At 51.9% G+C, this 22,000-nt stretch overlaps 1 protein-coding gene across 4 annotated transcripts in view; it reads right to left on the bottom strand.

The window, feature by feature from the left end:
- Positions 1-22,000, bottom strand: part of LOC142824444 (neurotrimin) — a 509,679-nt gene that overhangs the window by 296,262 nt on the left and 191,417 nt on the right. For 2 of the 4 annotated variants that reach the window (XM_075916417.1, XM_075916418.1), the window contains exon 1: positions 7,747-8,560. In XM_075916417.1, the coding sequence (XP_075772532.1) occupies positions 7,747-7,913 (167 nt within the window). In that variant the 5' untranslated portion in view covers positions 7,914-8,560. Of the gene's footprint in view, positions 1-7,746; positions 8,562-22,000 lie in introns of those variants that run through there. The other 2 variants (XM_075916416.1, XM_075916415.1) reach the window with 2 other exon arrangements.

Here is a 22,000-nt window from a genome sequence, read left to right as displayed (position 1 = left end):
AAAGACTTTTGCGCAAAAGGGCCAATGTAGACAGCATAGCACTGTTTTCCGCAAAAAAGCCCTGATCGCGAAAATGACGATCGGGGCTTTTTTGCGGAAAACCGCGTCTAGATTGGCCACGGATGCTTTTCCGCAAAAAGTGCTTTTGCAGAAAAGCATCCTGCCAATCTAGACGCGATTTTTCCAAAAATGCTTTTAACGGAAAACGTTTCCGTTAAAAGCATTTTCGGAAAATCATGCTAGTGTAGACGTAGCCTGAGTGTTATATGCAGCGCTGTGCAGCCTGGCCGCTGCTGTGTCGTTCCTCCTTGCGGCCCCGCTTCAAACTGCCCCACACTGCCCTTCGCCTGCACCGGGATGGGGGCTGCTCCTCTCCCCCTTCGGCAGCCTAGCCCTGCCTGCTCCCCACTCCACTCCTGAAGCTCCACTCCCCATCGATAGCATGCCGGGTACTGCCACCTGCCACTGCCCTCAGCTGTGCTCCATCTTCTTTTGAAAAGAGCACTGCCCCTGCCAGCTGTGGACAGCCTGCTGGGGGACATAAGCAAGGTGCCCTCTCTCTTTTTTCCATCCATGCACAGAATACATTTTGTTCTGTGCACCAAGGCATGTGCAGATGTGCACCACCAGCAGAAACGCAGGCTACCAGTTGTGGGCATTCTGCTACTCAGCTGGGCAGCACCCAAATCTCTCCCGAACAGCTGCCCAAATGCCCAGCGTGCAGGGTACACTGGACACGAGGCCCAGCACTCACACTGTCCTAAGAGCTCCCTGCCCATGCTCCTTCAGAGTAGCACTGGGGGTGGGGGAGATTTTCTATCCCCTGCACCCTGACAGAGACTCTCTCAGCTGATCGATTACTAATCCCTGGCAGCAGACCAAAAACCTCAGCAGAGGTTTCCCGTCACTCAACTCTGGCAGCCTGAGACGGGGCCAGCACCAGGGGCTGAGCTTGGCACAGAAGAGGATCCGGTTCCAGGATTCAGTGAAGGGATCAAACAGCCAAAAGAGACAAGGACCAGTGGACCAGCAGAGCCCCTAGTGTAAGTGGATGAAACTTCTCCAGTGTGAACCAAAGGCGCATGCTGCTTGGGCTGATTTTTGCTTTGTGTTTCTACCAGTGGGAGCAGGGGGGAAATCCCACAAGCTACATTTGCAGCTGTAGGCCAGAGGAAATGCTCGGAATAAATCCAGACACTTGAGGCAGAAGATTTGCAACAGGTGCAGAGGACAAGCAGTTGCCCTGAGGGAATTTCAGGCTCTTTTAAGATCTAGGTGAAAACTCAAAATCTGAGCACTGCCCCAGTTGGTTGGGAACCGGAAATCAGCCCCCGCTTGGGGAATATATTAAACTCTGACCATTTTCAGAGATCATGGGCCTATTTCTGAGCCAGGTTCATTTTTCACTTAGGAGCAAGTTCCCGAACAGTCTCCATGCGTCCAGTATGGAGTGAAATGAATGTACAAAACAGAGCCCAGCAAAATGCTGCAAAAGGGTCCATGGACAAACATGCTGCAGTTTTGCCGAGCCTTAACTGAGACTCTCAGGCTATGACCCAGCAGTAAAAGCAACTTACTTTTTCTTACAGGTGCTGTCCTGTTGCAATCCAGTCCCTTACCAGCTCTTTAACTAGCTCCCTGCTGGCGTTTGCCGCAGCGTGGCCAGCTCTTGCCGGAGCTGCACACCACTGCGTACCTGCTGGCTTTTACCTCTGCTATGAGCCAAACCCAGACAACCATCAGTTGAATCCAGCTCTGAGGTTATTCAGTTCAAAAGCAGAAATGTACAGGGTACAATTCCATATCAGGCCAAAACAATGTACAAAGCTCCTGCAAAAAATATACCCCAACCTTGAAATCAGACCCCCGTGGGCTCATGGTCTGCTTGGGTCACCACTTACTTCAGTGGGACTCTGTATGGATGCAAATGTCATCACAGGTTGAAGCAATTGCAGGATCACAGCGTGGAGTGAAGTGGATCAATACTCCACAGGTACGTCTACACAGCAGCTGGGAGCATGCGGCCCAGCTCAGGTAGACATGCCTTAGCGCTACTGGAGCGAGCACACTCACACAGCAGCATAGCTGAGGCTAGAACAGATGGTGGCTTGGGCTCACTGGCCAAGAATGTATCTGAGGGATCAGGCGTTCTCCGGGCTGCAGAGCAGATGTGCCCTACCACAGCATCTGACACTGCCGGACTCCAGTCCGGCTGGAAGCACGGTAAAAGCAGCGTCATTCCTGGTCTATCAGCCCCGATCTACACTAGGGACTTCTTTCGAAATAACAAGCTTCGCTCCACACGACAAGCCCGTCATTTCAAAATGAGGGGCTGGTTATTGCGAAATCTGTATGCTGGCCTTCCATGAGGAATAACACTTCTACTGAAATAGCCATTTCAAAATAGCGGCCGGGTGGGCGCGCCAGTGCTGCTTTCTCGAAATAACGACTCCCCAGAGTCATGCAAAGGAAATACTCCCCCATGCTTCCTGGGGCTCTCAGTCAAGGTAGCGCGTCCACAATAACAGAGCCGGCCTCGGACTAATTCCAAGGCTTCCCAGTAGTGTGGACACGCTAGTTCGAAATCGTTATTGCGGGAGTTATTATTTCAAAATCGCTTCTTTCGAAGTAATTTCCTAGTGTGACTCGCCCTCAGTGCTAGGGGACAGCGGAAAGGAAGTCGACAGGCCTAAATCTTCCTGTAACAATACAAAATGCGACAAGGTGTGTCCATAGGTGGCTGCCTGACTGAGTTCTTAAGGAAGCGTGTTCTAATGCTGCGGGGATGCTCATGTATTAAGAACGTGTCAGCACTCTTGGACTGGAGTTCTTTATTTTTGGAAATCTAAACAAATCTCAGATGAGCTGTATAGCTGGGGAGCTCCCTGGACTCCAACAAAGCTACTAAGAGAGATTAGATCAAAGCTTTTGTGGCTGTCGTGGCATTAGGCAAACTTTTTATCAAAATTCCCCCAGAAGACTGGGCTTGGTTCAAGTTTCAGGTGAGTTTTTCTGGGAGGTGAACCTCCTTGCCTGTCATTAATACTGCATGTCGTTAAGAGCACCACACAGGAGATTATAATTCCAGGCTCGGCTGAAACTGGACCAGGGAATCGGTTTATAGCATGGACACAGTCTCTGCTCCCCATAACTGGTGCTGAGGCCGGGTGGCACTGGGGACTCAGGCAATTGTACAGCTCATCTCTAGGCCCTTTGAGGTAATGCTCATAATTGAGAACCAGCGAATGCAGTGGTCTTCAGCCCCTTCCATCAGGGACCCCATGCTGGCAGGTCCTTCTGTCTAGCTAAGAGTCTTTCCTATTTAGCATTACAGGAAGGACAGGAAGGGTGGTTGTGACCATTTTTCAGGGGTGGGGAACCTAATGTGTGGGGGCCAGATGCAGCCCCTGCCTTGCCTGGATCTGGCCCCCGAAGCTTGGGACTCCCCCCAGCATTGGGGGGCCCATGCCAGTGCTGTAGCCCCCCTACCACCTTCTCCCTGGGGTTGGAGCACACCAAATCTACTAGCCTGGCCCCCCACCCCCAGGCTCTAGTGTGCGAGGGGAATGCAAGAAGTGACTTTCTCCTCGGTTGGGGGCCACATCAGTGAAGGGTTTTTCTTCACATTTGTGTGCGCCCCCACCTGACTTTTCTGGGGATCAGCGGGCCCCGACCCAAGAAAGGTTCCCCCCCCCCCCCCCGGGTTAGGGTCATGACAACCAAGCCAAGAACATCAGAATGGCCACACGGGGTCAGACCAAAGGTACATCCTGCCCGGTGTCCTGTCTGCCCATTGGAGCCAGTACCAGGTGCCCGAGAGGGGGGGGACACAACACGTGATCCCTCCCTTCACCCACCTCCAGGGAGACAGGGGCTAGGGACACCGTGTCTACCCATCGTGGCTAATGGCCACAGATGGACCCAACCTCCATGAACAAGGATCCGGATCTTTGCCAGTGGTATGACGATTTGAGGGATATTCAGGCTGGTGGCCTCTGGACCGGTGTCCACATCCTAAAACCACCCTGTTCCGGATATGAGCTCGGTGCCTGAGCAGAGACCTCGAGGACTGACGGGGCCATGGGGAGCAACCCCCCTTTAACTCCGTGCCAGAGATCGTTCTGTGCCGGAACTGAGGCCCATGGGCAAAGGGCAGAGGGAGGCGTCTTCCCGATCACTGGCCTGTCTGTAAGAGCACTGTGGCTAAAGAGAGGCCTTTGCCCCGCCCAGGGCTGTCAATCCGGCGCCTTTCGCAAGTGCTGGATTCAGTCCATCCCATGGGACCACGTGCACCGAGTTTAAAACAGCCTCTCTGGCCAACGCAGCAGAAGCGGGAGCTCCCAGCGCTGCTGCCTGAAGGCAATTCTGGGACCCTGGCAACGTGCCAGCTATCCGGACCGGAGACAAAAAAACCTTTGGGGGCTGCTTCCAGCCTGGGGGGAGGAGGGGGGGAGCCAGGATTTTCCTAGTGCTCCAAGGAATCTGCTTCTTTGGCTGCTAAGTCCTTAAACTTGCATTCCCTTTGCAGGCTGTGAAAGGACGAGAACAAAACTCCAGAGCCTCCCGTTTCCTTTGGACACCTTTGCTGCAGCTTTCCTTTTCTCGGAGCCACTCCCATGCTGCCAGGAACTGAGGGGGTGCTGCCCACCTCCAGGGCCAGAGGAGAAACCCATCTGCAGCAGACGGTGCCTCACTCAGATCGGCACAAGCTCCTCTGAGCAGCATTGCTATGCCGAACGAGTTAACCTGGAGCCACGGAGCCAGCCTCTGTCATCGGGCATTGGACAAAGAGGGTGGGAAGAGACTGCAGGAGACACCCGTGCGTCTTTGCTTTCCTTTCTTGGAAATCATCATCCACCTACACTCTTTCCCACCGCTCTGCAACCACCGTACAGCTCAAAAACCACGAGTCCAAGCGAGCACACGTGGGAACGCACAGGCGAGCACGGTACACACACTCATGCATGTCTATAAGCACACGTGTGCGCATGGACATCTCTCAGCATCCGCATGGTCTATTCAACCCGGAGTAGGAAGGTTTGAATAGCAATTTATTTTCACGGTGGATCATCAGCATGGTTAGAACTCCAGCCAAAACACAGTTCTCTGTCACTTGAGCTGAAGGACTGACTCCAAGAGAGCATACAACAGTAGGTTGTTATCTTTGATTGGCAATGGCTACCAGAAGTGTATTATGCCCCATGGTTTGCATGTCCTTGGGAGAGCATGCAAGGTGCAAAGGTGCATCTCTTCACAGACATTGGTGCACAAGTGTTTGTGTCTCTGGACACCTATCGCCAAACAAAGTCTCTTGTTAAACTCCTGTAGTGGACGGGCCAAGTGTCAAACAAGCCAAGCACATGGCCACGCCGGAGCGCTAGCTGGATGCATTCAATCAGAGCTGAGCCCACGTCCGCTAGGGATGCAGCCCCTGTACGTGTAGGACTTTTCACTCTTTCCTACCAGCCTCATTCATAAAAAGGAAAATGGCCCAGCTGCTGAATCAACCCTCCCCCCCCCCCCATCCCTTTGTTCTAGGCTGACGCCACAGGATCACTCGCGGTGGGGTACGTCTCTACCTGCCCATGTCTGTGCACAGAGAGGCACGTGACCCGGCTACACCCCCTGCTGCCACTCTAGTGGGACCAGACACAGAGGCATAAAGACCAATTCACACTCTCCTTCCCTTTGGGGGTGGGATGGAACTGGGGGGCAGGCAGTGCCAGCTCCCTGCATCCGTACCCCACTGTCACCTTTGCTGCCTGGTGCCTGCCTGCGGGCACCGCACTCCAGCGCCTGCTGAAAGCCTTCTGGTCACGGATGAAGGAATGGCCTCTCAACATGACGCAGGGCTCCTAGCGATGGGGGATAAGTCCCGGGACAGCGATGGGGGATAAGTCCCAGGTGTGAGAAGCGCTGTCTGCCCAGGCCACCTCCTGGCTTTCCATTACCCTTACACACCGCCGGGCTAATGAGGATCACAGCTGAGAGACAACCGCCCTTCTCTTCTGCTCCCGGGAGCCCCGAAACCTGGCAGTTCTGCAGTAAGCGAGCAAGGGCATGGTAAGAGAAAATTGACAACATCACAGCTGGAGGGGACAAGGCAGTGAGACCAGTGAGGTGTAGTCCAATGTTCCCTCTGAGTGCGGAATAAATGTGTTATGTGCACCAAAGCACACGTGAATGTGCACCACCAATAGAAACAAAAATCCTAGCTGTGAGCACTCGGCTAAGCAGCTGGGTGGCATTTGAATCTCTCCTAAGTGGCTGCCCAAGTGCACAGCTGACAGGGAACACTAGTCCCTACACAGGCATCATTGCTTATGTTTCCAAGGGCAGAACCAAGCCCGAATTTAATTATTTTTCCCTGCACCACTTCAAAAGAGAGACTCAACCAGCATCTCCTAGTCTCCCCACAGGAGCCGGCCCCACCTTGCGTCCACCCTTAGCACCGTTCCCCTCACTGACGCAGAGCAAGAGAGCTTAGATTTTGCCCGACACACCCCGCAGACATCAATGTAGCAACTGCAACATACAGCCACTGAAAAGTCGCTCCTGAGCACGAGAGAGTTTCAATCGCTCGTTGTGAAACCCGTAATTAAACCCAATCATTGAAAGAAAAAAAGAAGAAAGATCCATGTCATCAGAGAGAGGAGAGACCTATTAGATGACCCAAATGCCAGTGGAGGAATGGGGGTCCGGGGAAAGGTCATCCCAGACAACACACTGACTGTGATCAGAGACATTATGTTTTTGGCAGCATCCTCGGCTTCTGCATCCCTTGAATACAACTCATCTCTTCCCTTTGAACAGCCCCCAGCGTTGCTAGCAGAGGAGGAGGGCCAGGCCCCTACCAGCACTGTGCGCATCTCTGACCGCTCCCTGCGAGGCATGGGACTCCCAGGCTGGAGCGTACACGCAATGGGATTTTAACGAGCAGGTCTGCAGGCAAGGCACACTGCTGTCTGCATGGCATCAAACTGCCACCTCTCCCATCACTGACTGCTCCCCGCTCAACACGGAGAGCCTGCTTCTGGCTCTCACCACATGCCTGCGGATGCCCATGAACCAGAGGATTCAGAAACTTCAGGGACAACGTCTACTTTGTGAACACACAATCCCAGCTCATGCGTATTGGGCATGCATGGAGGCATCTTTAACAGCAACATCAGCCTCAGAGGACCAGCACTCTGGTGATCCCCTCATCCAGCCACATACACGTCTATGTCGTCTCCAAAATGACCAGGCCAGAGCTGACACCAAGATCACAGGCAAAGACCTAGTCACACTCCCCTTCCCCTGTTCAGTTCTGTTTAAGCGAGGGACCTGGGGAGTCAGTGAATGGTAACTCCCTGCCTGGCATCCAGATCTCACTGCCAGCTTTGCTGTCTAGCCTCTATATTTCTCTGTGTGGCACCTGCATTCCTGTGACGGGGGTAACAGAGTTTGCCCTCTTCATTCCTCTGCAGACACCAGGGTGCTCTCTGCGGACAGTCTGTTCCCTAGTCAGCAGCCCCTCTGCCCCCGCCTTGTCCACTGGCCCCGCACGCAGGAACTCAGCATGACCCTTTCTTCTGCTGCTCAGGGGTCTAAGCCCACCCCGCTCAGGACAAACCCAGTCAGTGTCTAGTTAAGCAGCAGCCTCCCCGGGCAGCCGGCTGGTTGCCCCCTGGCATGCCCCAGGGGCCGGAGTGCCCACAGAACACCCCCCCCACCAGATACCCAGAGAAAAACATCTGCTCCTACCTGAGGGTGGCGCTCTCCCCTTGCCTGACGGTCACGTTGTCCATGGCTTTGGGGAAGGTGGCATCTCCGCTGCGCACGGGCACTCCTGCGGGCACAAGGAAGAGCAGCCTGAGACCCAGGACGACCAGGCATCTCCAGGGCAGGACTAAGCACCCACCGACCCCCATCCTGGGCAGCCGGGACTTTCCAACAGGCCAAAACCACACCCGCCCAGGCCCCCGGGAGCCGGGGGGTGGGGAACAAGCAGGGTGGGGGCGCAGGGCAGCCCCGGAGCTCCTCGGAGATCAGCAGCGCCCCTGGAAATCCAGCCTCCTGCGGAGCATCCGGAGGGAGTCCCCGCTGGTCCTGGGGCGAGGCGGGGGAGAGGAGGGAAGGTGCGACGCGCTGGCTCCTCCGCTCGCTTTGCCCAGGCGCAGCCCCGCGCGATCTAAGCTCCCATCTCGGGGCGGCGGAGGGAGCCGGTGCAAACCGGGGCTCCTGCGCTGGGGCCGGGGCGCAGCGGGCGGGCGGCAGGAGCCCCGGCCGGGCGCAGGGCAGCAGCGCGGCGCGGCTCAGCGCGGGCAGGACGCGGCGGCGGCCGGGGCGAGGCGAGCGGCGCGCAGGGGAGGCGCGCAGGAGCCGGCGGCTGCCCCCACTCTCCGCAGCCCGGCTGCGCTCTGCCGGCCGGCCGGGAGCAGCGCCTCGGAGCGCGCCCTGCCCGGGGTTGTCATGGCAGCTGCAGCATCCCTGCCCGGCGCCGGGGCCCGGCCCAGCCCCGCTGCGCGGCGCGGCACCGGCCCCCAGCGGCTGCGGGGCGCGCCCGCCTTAACCCTGCCCGCGCCGGGCCGGTTGGACTCCCTCCCTCGCCGAGCGAGCCGCCCCTCCCTCCGACTCGCAGGCCCCGGCGTGTTACGCGCCCGCTTTACAGCTGGGGAAACTGAGGCACGGAGCGGCACCCGCGCGTCAGGGGAGGAAACGCGCCGGCCAGCCTCGCTCCTCCGCGGCTGCGGGGACAACTTTTAACCCGCAGCCCGCCGGGGCCCGAGACGCTTTTTTATTTCTTTATTTTTCAATCACCCCGCGGAAACAGCGCCGTTACTTACGCCTCGGAGCGCCTGGCCCCCTCCCTCCGCAGCTGCCCGACGTGTTCCCGTTTCTAGGGACCATTTCCCACCGGGAAAAACACCCGCCAGCCCGGAAAAACTCAGGCCGGTCCTTAGAGGGACAGGGGCAACGCAGACAGCTGAGGCACAAGCCCGTAGTGTCAAACCAGGGGCCAGGCCCTGTAGTGGCTCCTTGGGCCTCGCTGGGTCTGCCTGCCAGGGCACGGAATTCCTAGTGAAATATGGGAGCTGCAGCCCCCCCGCGCAGCGCCTCTTGCTTGAAAGATAAACCCACCCGGGAACCGAGGGAGACTCGCCCAGGACCCCCGCCAGCTCTGGCCCAGCACCGCTGGCTGCTTATGTGATTGCTGCCACCCAGAGCCGGTTTCAAACCCGTGACCTAGATGTGAAAAGATCCATAACCTGCTACTAATCCCCCGAGTCTTCCAATCCCCTGTAAACTACTATTTAATTCACTAACTGTGCTATTTAATTTCTCAGACATTATGAGATGTGTCAGGCAGCGAGGACGCTCTCAAATCAAGCTTTGTTAGTATTATTAAGCATTGTGGTGTATGAGAAGGGGATTTTTCCTGTTTTGATCTCTTTGCACCTTCCGGTGCCATTTCTTTTTTAAAGAGTGATTGCTTTGAATGCAGCACTGGTAGCAGGTGCTGGACTGACAACCCCGGAGGCAGAAGTCATATTTATCATCAGCGTCCTCCTAGAAGGAGTGAGACAATCAATCCAACTACATTTAAGAAGGAGCAAAACAGGGTTGCCAGTGGCAGCAAGGAAGGGGCGGGCATGGCCCAGGCAATCCCTAAAGTTTTGCTGAGGGCATACAACACAGCAAAGTTAGCTGAAAGCACAATATTCAGGGGGCCAGGTGGAATGGAAAACTAGTTTGTCTCAAGCCTCATCTAGACTGACATAATTTTCCACAAATGCTTTTAACGGAAAAGTTTTCCGTTAAAAGCATGTGTGGAAAAGAGCGTCTAGATTGGCACGGACGCTTTTCCACAAAAGCACTTTTTGCAGAAAAGCGTCCGTGCCAATCTAGACGTGCTTTGTGCAAAAAAGTCCCGATCGCCATTTTTGTGATCGGGGCTTTTTTGCGCAAAACAAATCTGAGCTGTCTACACTGGCCCTTTTGCGCAAAAGCTTTTGTGCAAAAGGACTTTTGCCTGAACAGGAGCAGCATAGTATTTGCGCAAGAACACTGACAATCTTACATGAGATCGTCAGTGTTCTTGTGGAAATTCAAGCGGCCAGTGTAGACAGCTGGCAAGTTTTTCCTCAAAAGCAGCTGCTTTTGCGGAAAAACTTGCCAGTCTAGACACAGCTTTAGAGTTCTGCACTGTCACACACAAGATCCCTAGCCCCCCATACAAAGAGCAGGCTGCTTCCCAAGCCAGAGCCACACCACCAACTACCACCACTTTTCTATCTCCCTGCAGATTGATGGTTGAGCCTTCCAGGCGCACGCTTCCCTACAGAGGCCTCCAGCCTGCAAGCAGGATCAGGAAAAAACCTTTAAGAGTTCAAGTGAAAACTTGATGGTTTGAAAGCACCATCGTGCGATATGCTCTGGCATGAGGAGAAGAGGCTGTTCAGTCTCTGCAGCTGACAAAGGGTTAAACTGGCTTAGTGTATTGTTCCCTCTGTTGCTGTGATGCCTCAAAGCTCCAGAAAGGATCGGGACCCTATTCCACCCCAGCCTACCAACCAGAGGGGAAGATACCTAGGAGCAGTGTGGAGAGTTGTTCCATAGGAACCTGAGAACTGGGCTTATTTCACAGGGCTCTGTCCAATTCTCCAAGCTGGCTGTTGGTAAGAGACCCTTCTCCTTCAGCAGTCCTCAAAAGACAATTGCATTAATAAAGGGAACTCTAATATCCCTTCGGCCAACCTCCTCTCCACTCGGTGAGCACTCCTTAAATCAAAGGCTCTCAAGGCTTGTCCGGTGGAGGGGGCATTCAGGCAGACGCCTGCCATCCAGACAGTGTTATTCCATTGTACATAAAACCCATGAGATGGCTTGATCCCTGGAAAGTTGGACAACACTCACTGAGACTCCAGATCCTCCCACCTCATGCGCTGGGCTGTCAATCATCGGATGAACCCTCTTTGGTTCCTTTCAAAGCCTGGGGGGGCATCGGGTGGGGAGCGCTTCCTCCCATCTCTCACACCTCCCTCATCTAAAGGATGGTCCGCAGAGGGACTCTAGCCTTCATCCATGGGCCCTGCACAATCCCTCGGCAATGCCATCGCACCCTTCATGCCTATGCGGCCTCCACTCACTTTTTCCAGTGGATTTAGACACAGCACAGAAGGACTCTCGCATGAAAAGGGCAGGGATAGGAAACAGTGAGTGTGTTTGTCCCTTGTCAAAAGCCAGGCGGCCTTTCATGGAATCAACTGACTACACCACCCCGTGCTCCCCGGGGTGAACTTTCCACAGTCTAGACTTCCAGCCTCTGAATACATTCCCCTCCCTGATTAATACAAGAGAGTGGCACTGGGGATGGAAATGTTTGGGGTGCAGAGGGTGGAAGGTACTTGAGGAATCTGGATATGGGGGGATATGAGAAAGATTTGAGCAGCTACACAATCAGGAGAGCTGAAGCATCCCCTAAACTAATTTGGACCATGCAGAGCTCTCCTCCCAAAGCAGGATACCTACCAAGTGGTAAATGTTTCAACCAATGAAATAAAAGAAACAAGCACTAGGTCATCAGGGCATGATTTCATTGGCTGATCCATGATGTTGTGATTGAGTGAAGCATGAAGCAGCATGCAAGGTGGGACAGATTTCTGACTTTGCTACTGACCTCCCCTTTTGACCTTGGGCAAGTCACTTAGTCGCTCTGTGCCTCAGTTCCCCTTCTGTACAATGGGGATAACAGCACAGCTCTATCTCAGATGGGGTCTGTGAGGGTAAATGTAGTAATTATGAAGGGCTTAGACTGTATGGCAACGGGGGCAGTTGAATAGAATAGAATAGAATAGAATAGAATAGAATAGAATAGAATAGAATGAGATGTGGCAGCAGCAGGAACTTGTCAATGCTCTGATGATTTTCAGTCCTGTCCCCTCACAAACCCTGCCTGCACATACCAAGTCCTACCGACTCCCCACTTCATTTCCCTGGCTCCCCCTCTTGCACATACACAATGTACAAACAAATCCGCCTGTCGCAGCTCATCCCTTCGCCATTCGCCGTAATTGGTTCAGATTTATAAAATATCCAGAGACAGAAAACACATGCACGCAACCAGAGAAGAGATAAAGACAGGCACATTCCTTTGAATAATTGTGTGACTCCAGGAGCCGGGGAGCCAGCCGCCGAGTCCAGCTGCGAGTGTGCAGCAGCAGAAGAGAGAGAGCTTTGTAGCTTCCTCTGGGGACACCGGCAATCATTTTCCATTGCTGGATTAGGACCAAGACAGAAGGCTGGGGTCTGACACACATGGGGGGGGGCAGAAGGGGGGCACTTACAGACTGGCATACAACTCAACAGGCAACGTGGCATCTTTTCTGATCTTTCTTCACACTCCTACAAAGACCAGTTTTCCTTATGCCAGTTGCCTGCCCAGAGCAAACACAGCAAGAAAAATATTCCCAAACTGCTCCTTCTTTCTAACAAGGCTAAATGTCTCCCTCCATAAACAAAGGCACAGGAAGCCCTACTAAGCAAGGCACAATCTGGCAAGGAGAGGGCTGGCGAAGAGGACAGTGGGAGGTAAAGGGAAGAAATTCGATGGGTTTAAAGATGGCCTAAGCTGGGATAATATTTCCCCCGGGTTCTCAAAAAGTGGAGGGAAGGGGGCTGTGTCCCCTGATGAGGCTAGGAAAGGCAAAGGGGCAATAATCCATGGGTCTAGTCTACAGAGAAATCTCCAGGGGCCTTCTGAAGGAGGTAGAAGGCACCTGAACGAGAGCAAAGAGCCCTAGAATCTCGCAGTCTCCTAGGCGCGGTGGCTGGGAGTGTGATGGGTCTGGCGCGGAGAAGCCGGGTGAACTCCTGGCTGTGTCAGTGATGCAGAATGCTTTTGAGCTAGGGATGGAAATACCCATTAAACGAGTTAGCCGGTCAAGTGACAAACGATATCGTTTAACTGGTTAACCATTGGAGGGCTGGTGCAGAGCCGCTGCCATGGCCGGGATCCTGCCGGTCAACCCGCTGTGGGCAGGGGGCTCTGTCAGCCTGGCTCTCCATGGGTGGGGCTGTTCCACGCCGGCCCACTGCTGGCGGGAGGGGAGCTGCTCTTCAGCAGCCTGGGAGATGCTCAAACCAGGCTTCAAGGCTGCCCAGGCCTGGCTACCGCGGGTGGAGGGTTGCTCCAGCTGGGCCGCCGGAGGCAAGGGGCTGCTCTGGCCGGACCTGCTGCTTCTGAGGCCCAGCCTGGTTACTGGGTAAGTATGCTGGTAAGGGTAATGCTTGCCAGGTAACCAAAATGATTAGGGGACTGGAGCATATGACTTATGAGGAGAGGCTAAGGGAGTTGGGTCTGTTTAGTCTGCAGAAGAGAAGAGCGAGGGGGGATTTGAGAGCAGCCTTCAACTTCCTGAAGGGAGGTTCCAAAGAGGATGGAGAGAGACTGTTCTCAGTGGTGACAGATGGCAGAACAAGGAGGAATAGTCTCAATTTGTGGTGGGAGAGGTCCAGGTTGGATATTAGGAAAAACTATTTCACTAGGAGGGTGGTGAAGCCCTGGAATGGGTTACCTAGGAAAGTAGTGGAGTCTCCATCCCTAGAGGTGTTTAAGTCTCGGCTTGACAAAGCCCTGGCCGGGTTGATTTAGTTGGGATTGGTCCTGCCTAGAGCAGGGGGCTGGACTTGATGACCTTCTGAGGTCTCTTCCAGTTCTATGATTCTATCAACATTCTGAGCTGAAGTTTACTCGTTGTTTTAGAGAGCAATTGGACAGCGAGTGCAAAAATGAGAGCAGGTGAGATCGGAGAGGCAGACAATGCAAAATTTAGCAATTCGTAAGGACCCACGTAAACATCTTTCTATCCTTGACCCTCACGGTCCCTTCACTGTTCAGCTATAACCTTCAGCTTCGAGGAAACGCTTTTTCATGCAAACCTCCCCACGTGGTTCTGATGCAAAGAAATGGCCCCTGGGTTTTGGAGAGGGTTTTGAAGCCTTCCAGAGTACACAGGCTGACTTTCCAGGGGGGTTAGTAAAACTAGAAATAAGTGTGAGCAACATCTCCAAATCGGAGGCATTTTGGATTGGCTTGAAGATGCAAAAATCTGCAGCCAAGGTTTCTCTGTCAATGTATAGTCAAAGGTTGAGTGTTCACTGAAGCCAGGTCAATTTCACGTTCAGTTTTGCTGCAAACGTCTGGCTCAGTTTTCATGTTGAGCCTACATGTGGGTGTGCGTAGGAGGCAGTTGATGTATAGGTACACACATAATCAAAGTATTACACTACTCAGAAAATATATAGCTACCAACATGGAAGAATTTCATTTCAGATAAAATTTCACCTGCAGAAATTCTTGGTATATTCAATTTATAGAACCAGACGATGAACATTTTGCTTTAGTTTACAGACTCATGTGGAAAGAATTCAGACACTACAGCATAAAAAGCCTGACGATGGATCGACAGAGACAATTTGGAAATTGCCACATCTCCTCTGAAACTTAATTGATACAAAATTCATCACTAATAGCCACAGTAACACCTGTGCACGAAACACCCTCAGTGTAGACACACAATTATTACATCAACCTCTTTCACGCTATCATGCTGAACACTATCCTTAAGCAACCTTGCGGTTCCAAATGTGCTCTGCAAAACCTCACGCTCACTACAGAAGCGACCCTCTCATTAAAGTCCACTGCTCTTTAAAAGTCTTTAAAAAAAAATCAAGAGTCATTGAAGATGCAAAGGATTCACGCCCCTTCACACTGACACAGGACATGGTGACTAATTATGTTCCACTGCTAATAGTGGCCCTAATTAGGAACCAGCGGCAGCATGTGTTATATGAATGGGGACTTTTCAGAACTCCCCAGAGAATTCCTCCCAGGAACAGAGATGATGCTTACACATGATCCACTGCATCAGATCTCAGAGGCTCCCAAACAACAGTTAATTCCCCTACCCTCTGTCTCCATCTGAGAAGGGACTCATTTGCCCTCTCCCCGTCCCTTTTTTTTCAATCCCCTGCCAGTAATTTCCTATCACGGCCTGGTAGCGTGAAGGCGAATGGGATAATGCGTCTTGTGCTTGCTCCTCCCCCTTCATGTCTCTCAATTCCCAGGCTCCCCAAACCCCAATACTGCTCCAGTTCTGGTCTGGCTAATGCTTTCCGGGAGCTGCCCCAAATAATTGTTTGATTTAGTCTCAGCAGTAACAGAAGCAGCTGCTGTCACATTTGAAGAGGAGTGATGATTATTAGCAACATATTTATTGAGTTTAAAAAACATAATACAAGAGGCACCGTTAATCCCCCAATAAAGATGCCGTTAATATTTAACTGGCATTTATTTAAACTTACAGTAACTGTCCTATTAAATTTAAATTAACGGTGCATTTGGGAGCCTTCCCCTGAAGCTTGGCTAGGATGCCAGCGCACCAATCCTCCTCCCTGCACTTTACACCAGGTGCTTGGCAGAAAGGATACGTCTGCACAGCAACATTATTCTGAAATAACTTAGTTCCCGTCTACACAGCAGGCAGTTATTTCGAACTCGTGTCCAAACACTGGCATGCTGGAGGACTTCTTACTCTGACTCCTGTAACCCTCATTGTACGAGGAGCACCCAAAGAGAACATCTCCTTTGCTCTTTGACAAGCGAGTGAGTCTCTCCCGTCTCTGCTGCCTGGGTCTCATTTTAAAAAGGAACTTCACTCTTTGCAGCCCCGTGACAAGCTACTTTGGAGGCTGAGCAACAAGCTGGAATTTGCAGCGTTTTGTCGGCTCACTTGAGCGCCACGGGGGCTGCTTGGGTGTGTGGGGAACAGCCACATGCTTAAAAGTTGCATGTTTGGCTGCAATGGTTAGGTCCTACCATGCAGTGCCCAACCGGCTTAGGTGGCCAATGGAGGATTCCCCTTTCCTGTGAGAATCCTCAGGCGGTTGAAAGTCATCCTCAACTATCTTCCCTCAGCCCCAGCGTGGCCGTACCGTTGCTAGGAGTAAGCTTCTGTTGGCTGGTGGCCAGTGGATGCTAGAATGGCTCCATTTTGCTGGGGCAAATTCACGGGCTCCATTTTGGAAAAGCAGGGGGAAGCAGCCAGTCATAGCAGGTCGTGGCTTGATTTTCTTCCCGGCCCCCTGACTGTCAGGGAGCGAGGGGAAAGTACACAAGTTCTGCGCATGCCTCTCACTCCTGGCTGGTAAAAGGAAGGTAGCAGGTTAATGGGTAGCAGGTTTAAAACTAATAAAAGAAAGTTCTTCTTCACACAGCGTGTAGTCAACCTGTGGAACTCCTTGCCAGAGGAGGCTGTGAAGGCTAGGACTATAACAGAGTTTAAAGAGAAGCTAGATAATTTCATGGAGGTTAGGTCCATAAAAGGCTATTAGCCAGGGGATAAAATGGTGTCCTTGGCCTCTGTTTGTCAGAGGCTGGAGAGGGATGGCAGGAGACAAATCGCTTGATCATTGTCTTCGGTCCACCCTCTCTGGGGCACCTGGTGCTGGCCACTGTCGGTAGACAGGATACTGGGCTAGATGGACCTTTGGTCTGACCCAGTATGGCCGTTCTTATGTGCTTATGAAGGAGCAGAGGAGTAATTCACAGAACGAAAGCACTTTCCCCTCGCTCCCTAGCAGTCAGGGGAACAGAAGAAAAGCAAGCTGCCTCCTGCTATTCTCGGCTGAAGCCCCGCCCCCCACTCTCCCGAAATGGTGCTCTTGGGCAAATTAGAGCAACCTTTAGGCTGCTCTGATGTATTATGGGCTGGCCCTAGCATATGGGCTCAGAGGGAGATGGGGTGCCCTATTGTCTTAAAGATGCTCTCTGCACATTGCTTGGAGCGTGAGTCCATGCATTCCTCAGCCACACGGAAAAATCAGAGCCCAATTCGCTGCTCCACTTGCCTGCGTTTACCCAGCAAACACAAACTAATTATTTTATTTATGTGGCGCCACAGCTGTACGTGTCCCTTTCAGATTTATCTCCGGAGCCCAAAGAAAATATCCTGGAAATCCAGAGCAGTACTGGCACAGTGGAGGTTATTAAACGGGATTGATCTTCGCTCTCCTTGGTACAAATCAATGTTGTTTTCATATCAATCTGAGTCTCATGGCATTGTTGGGAACTTAGTTGCTTCCAGTAACATGTAAGTTGTCATTGCATGATCTCACCAAACTAAGTGACTGGGCAACAAAATAGCAAATGAAATTTAATGTGGATAAATGTAAATTAATGCACAATGGGAAAAATAATCCCAACTATACATATAATATTACAGGGGCTAATTTAGCTACAAGTAATCAGGAAAGAGATCTTGGAGTCATCGTGGATAGTTCTCTGAAGATGTCAACGCAATGTGCAGCGGCAGTCAAAAAAGCAAACAGGATGTTAGGAATCATTTAAAAATGGACCGAGAATAAGATGGAGAATATCTTATTGCCCTTATATAAATTCATGGTATGCCCACATCTTGAATACTGCATACAGATGTGGTCTCCTCATCTCAAAAAAGATATACTGGCATTAGAAAAGGTTCCGAGAAAGGCAACTAAAACGATTAGAGGTTTGGAACGGGTCCCATATGAGGAGAGATTAAAGAGACTGGGACTTTTCAGCTTGGAAAAGAGAAGACTAAGGGGGGATATGACAGAGGTCTATAAAATCATGAGTGGTGTGGAGAAAGTGAATAAGAAAAAGTTATTTACTTGTTCCCATAATATAAGAACTGGGGGCCACCAAATGAAACTAATGGGCAGCAGGTTTAAAACAAATAAAAGGAAGTTCTTCTTCACACAGCGCATAGTCAATCTGTGGAACTCCTTGCCTGAGGAGGTTGTGAAGGCTAGGACTATAACAGGATTTAAAAGAGAACTACATAAATTCATGGAGGTTAAGTCCATCAATGGCAATTAGCCAGGATGGGTATGGAATGGTGTCCCTTGCCTCTGTTTGTCAGAGGGTGGAGATGGATGGCAGGAGACAGATCGCTTGATCATTATCTGTTCGATTCACTCTCTCTGGGACACCTGGCATTGGCCACTGTTGGCAGACAGGATACTGGGATGGATGGACCTTTGGTCTGACCCAGTATGGCCATTCTCACATTCTTATGCATGGTCACACATTGCTTCTCGCCTTCGTCTGAGCAGGGCTAAACCAAGTGCCAGAGACATCGATTGGTGTCCGACGAAAGCCATCAGTATCTTATAGGCATATTGAATTATCCCAGGGCTCTACAATTCACTCCAGGCTGAATTTTTATGATTCTAGGCCCAAATCTTCACCTGTGACGTTCATGAGCGTTGGAGTCGTCGGGTTAAAACCCGCAAACAAATCATTTCTAGTTGGATGGTTTTATTATTCTTTTGCTACCTGTTTAACCTGTAAATTCTCTGGCGGTAGAATCACAGATTATGAGTAACGAGTGTGTTTGTCATTACAAAGGCAAGAAGAACCTGGCACAATGGAGCCCACTAACAGAGGCTTCCCAGATCTGGCTGCAGGTGCTGACGTTCTTCTCCAGCAAATCAAACTTTACACAGGGAAGGTTTTATCACTAAGTCTCCCCCTTCATGGAATGTGGGCTATTAATGTAAACTTCAGAAGAGTACAAATCTCTAGCCAGCTCCTGCAGGGTCAGTTTCTCAGGCCTACCGCCTGGGAATGAAAACAAGTCAATCTATACCATGCAACTTACCCAGTCCTCCTGCCCTTTCACATCCCTCCCCCTGCCTGCGATCATGGTACCCCGATATCCTTAGTCACGGGATGCAATCATGTGACATCTAGATTGAGGCTTCAACTCGCCAAAGGAGAGGCTCCGCCCAGGACTCCTTTAAAGACTGAGATAAGCCCCAACTTGGTTTAGACTTTCAGGCATTCTGACAAAAGCAGAAGATTGGATTAAAAAGAAATGGTCAGGGGAGACGGTGCAGAGGCTGGCCCCTTGGAAGATACAGAGCGGGGCTGGGGCACTCGCCTGAAAGACGGGAGACCCAAGTTCCATTGTTTGCCCGCAGTGGAGAAAAATTGGCGTTGGCCATCCCCCACTGCAGCTGAGAGCGTGATCTGGAAAGCTAGAGGGTAAGTGGGTGGGAACCTCTCCCATAGAAACTGTTCCCACTTTCTATAAATCGCTAAAGCATGGTTAAAACGGGGACCTAAACTCCTTTCTCTCCCTGCCTCCCTCCCTGCCCTACCCTCCAGGTTATATAGTTATTCCTACTAGTGCTCCTTGCCCCGCCAGCTCACCCTGGCCAAACGCACAGGCACTTCATTATCATTCATGATGACAAGGAATACTGTCGTCCCTGGGCCAGACTGATGCTACAGCTCGGTAGGTAGGGGGCAGAGCTGAGATATGGCAAACTCAGGGCCCCCAATGGCACTAAGTATTTACAATCTGTAGAAGGGCTTTAACAAGCGAGACTGAGCGAACTCCACCGCAGCATCGCCCAGCGCTTGGCGCACTCATGCACAATGAGAGGAACCAAGTTCGATCCCTTCTTGCACAGCAGCTAGAAGGGAGAATCAAACCACGCTCCCTGCCCAATCCAGGGGCGTCCCCAAACTGTTGGGCTAAAGGTCACAACGTAGGCCAGACCGCCTCCTGCAGCTGTGGTTTGGGGTCTTTGATTTTGTCAAAAGGCCTGGAAATGGAAAGGAATTTGTTTATGGTCCAGACACAACATTGTGTTTCAGTCTTACCACAGTACTGACTTGAAATTGTATTGACTTTTTCATTCACTCCAATATGTTGGAGAAAAGAAGTTGCTTTTTCCCCCTTGGAATTGCCAGCAACCCAAAATCTCCAGTATTCAGCCAGCTCTGCTCCTGGGGGCTCCCTCCATACCAAACCTGTGGCTCTTTATGAGGTTCACGGTTGGCTGCTCATAAAGTAACAGTGCTTCATTCCACAAGGCACCAGGGCAGACAAATCATTCACTCTGAGTAACAAAAGCCAGGCTTACCACAGTTGCAGAGAGTCAATTTCACTTTGCTTGCCAGCCTACTTGACCCTCACAGCATTCCCCATCCAAGAATAATATTAATAATATCCATGCTATTAAGCAAGATGCTTGATTTGAAGCTGAAATTTTTGAGAAATGATCTCATAAATTAAATTCCCGGGGTACCATCTTTGAGTTAAAAGGCCCAGTCGCCTCTGAATTCTGGGAATTGAGCATAATTACATGGAAATTGACAAGGCACAAATGCCAAGAATTCTGTTAACCTTTAATATCTCGAAAAAACTCTCCCCTTGTAATTATCTCTTTCCTTTGTCTTAAATGTTACTGATGAATATTTAGTGGGAAAAGCAAATAAAAGGAAGCTGAGGGGTGATGGAAACTGGAGCCCTGTGTAGAATAGCTCTACAAACTTTGTGATTTGAGACTGGCTCTCAGCAGGAGCCTAGGTCTGAATATTCATGCCATGCAGATTGGGAGCCATGCTCAGAGCCTGGAGCGTGCCGGCTGCCAGATGAGGGCAGATCCTTGTGCCCACATGTAGACCCGGATGGTTTCAGTAGGACAATGCCCATGTACAGAAGCTTGTACGATGGGGGCCTTGATGTCTTAGTTCTGTTTCTACACCAGGTTGAAGCAAGCTCGCTGCTCAAACACCCCGAGCTTCCTTTATTTCTCTTAGCAGTTATACAGCCACAGCTCCATGCGTGTAGATGGGGGACACAGAGAGAGGCCCCGTTTGACCCCCAAGTGCAGAGACATATCCAGACTTTGTGGTACTTTCCCAAATGCACCTCCACTAGGAACTTATGCAGATTTCCCCGATTCCAGCAATAGCGCAACCCCTCTCGATACAAGGTTGGGCCATTAGCCAGAATCCAAGGAAGATGGGGGGATAGTGGGGAGCATTGCTGGAGTCACATGCTAAATCTCAAAAGGTTGCAAGACGCCGTTCTTGCTCCCCTTGGGGAGCATTATGAGGGTTGGTTTGCGTGACTCCACTTCTTTAAATGACACCCTTGCCTTATACACCCAGATCCATGGGAAACCCACCAACAGCCCCATTCAGACGGGCATGGAGAAACCACAGCTCCACCTTGCTCCAGCAACATGGGCTCTGACTGGCATTTCATTGCCCAGACAGGCCCTGCCAAGCGAGAACTGGCTGCAGCTGGCTGCTGAACGCAACAGCTCTCGCTGACTTTGAGAACACCACCGAAATGATCTGCCTGAGCTTTGCCGCTGACTGACTCACATGTCAGAATGGGCACGGGTAAGCCGGGCGCAATAGGGAAATGCCACGGAGGACATCCTGGGGCCTGGCTGCAGCTTCAGGAGCCATCATGGGCCCTGGAGCCGCGAAGACGCAGCCACACGCAGTTCAGGGTGGGCTGTTCCGGCCTGCCTGGAACGGCGGCTAACGGCTCCCAGTCTAACGACACTCTTCCAGTTTCACTGGCCCAGCACCCAAGCCAGCCAAACCAAAGGTAGCTCAGCCATGTCTGCTGGAGCACCAACACCCCCGACCCCCCCCCCCCCGACCCGGTGATCACAATGTAAATGCGCCCACAGGAGAACAGGGTGGGCACAAGGAATTCCGTTTCCTGGAGGAGTTCGATATTTGGGAATCCGATTTCAGTCTGCCTTGAAAGGGAAGGGGGCCGACCTTGGAAAGCAAGTACGCCCCAATTCCAAACAGTCTTGCAGGGGGGCTACCCCCGAGCTCTCCACTCTGGACCCCGACTCTGAGGCAGGAGCCCTGCTGAGAAACTGGGCAGGCAAACGGGCAGGAAACCAGTTGTTCAGGATGCTGCTGTAACTGAACCATCGCCAGAGCCGGTTCTAACCAATGGGCTGCCCCGGGCGACTGCCCAGCTTGCCCGTAGGGTTGCCAAATGGTTTAAAAAAATACCGGACATGTCAAGCAAAACAAAAAACAAACACAAAAGGGATGGGGAGTAACCAAGGAAACCTGGGGGGAGGATTCAGGAGGTCGGGCCGAAAGGCAGTCGCGGCTCACCCCTAAGACCGGCTCTGTCGGCAG

Source organism: Pelodiscus sinensis, unplaced genomic scaffold (genome assembly GCF_049634645.1).
Source record: "Pelodiscus sinensis isolate JC-2024 unplaced genomic scaffold, ASM4963464v1 ctg35, whole genome shotgun sequence".
Lineage (NCBI taxonomy): Eukaryota > Metazoa > Chordata > Testudines > Trionychidae > Pelodiscus > Pelodiscus sinensis.
This window is presented reverse-complemented; position numbering and strand designations above follow the sequence as displayed.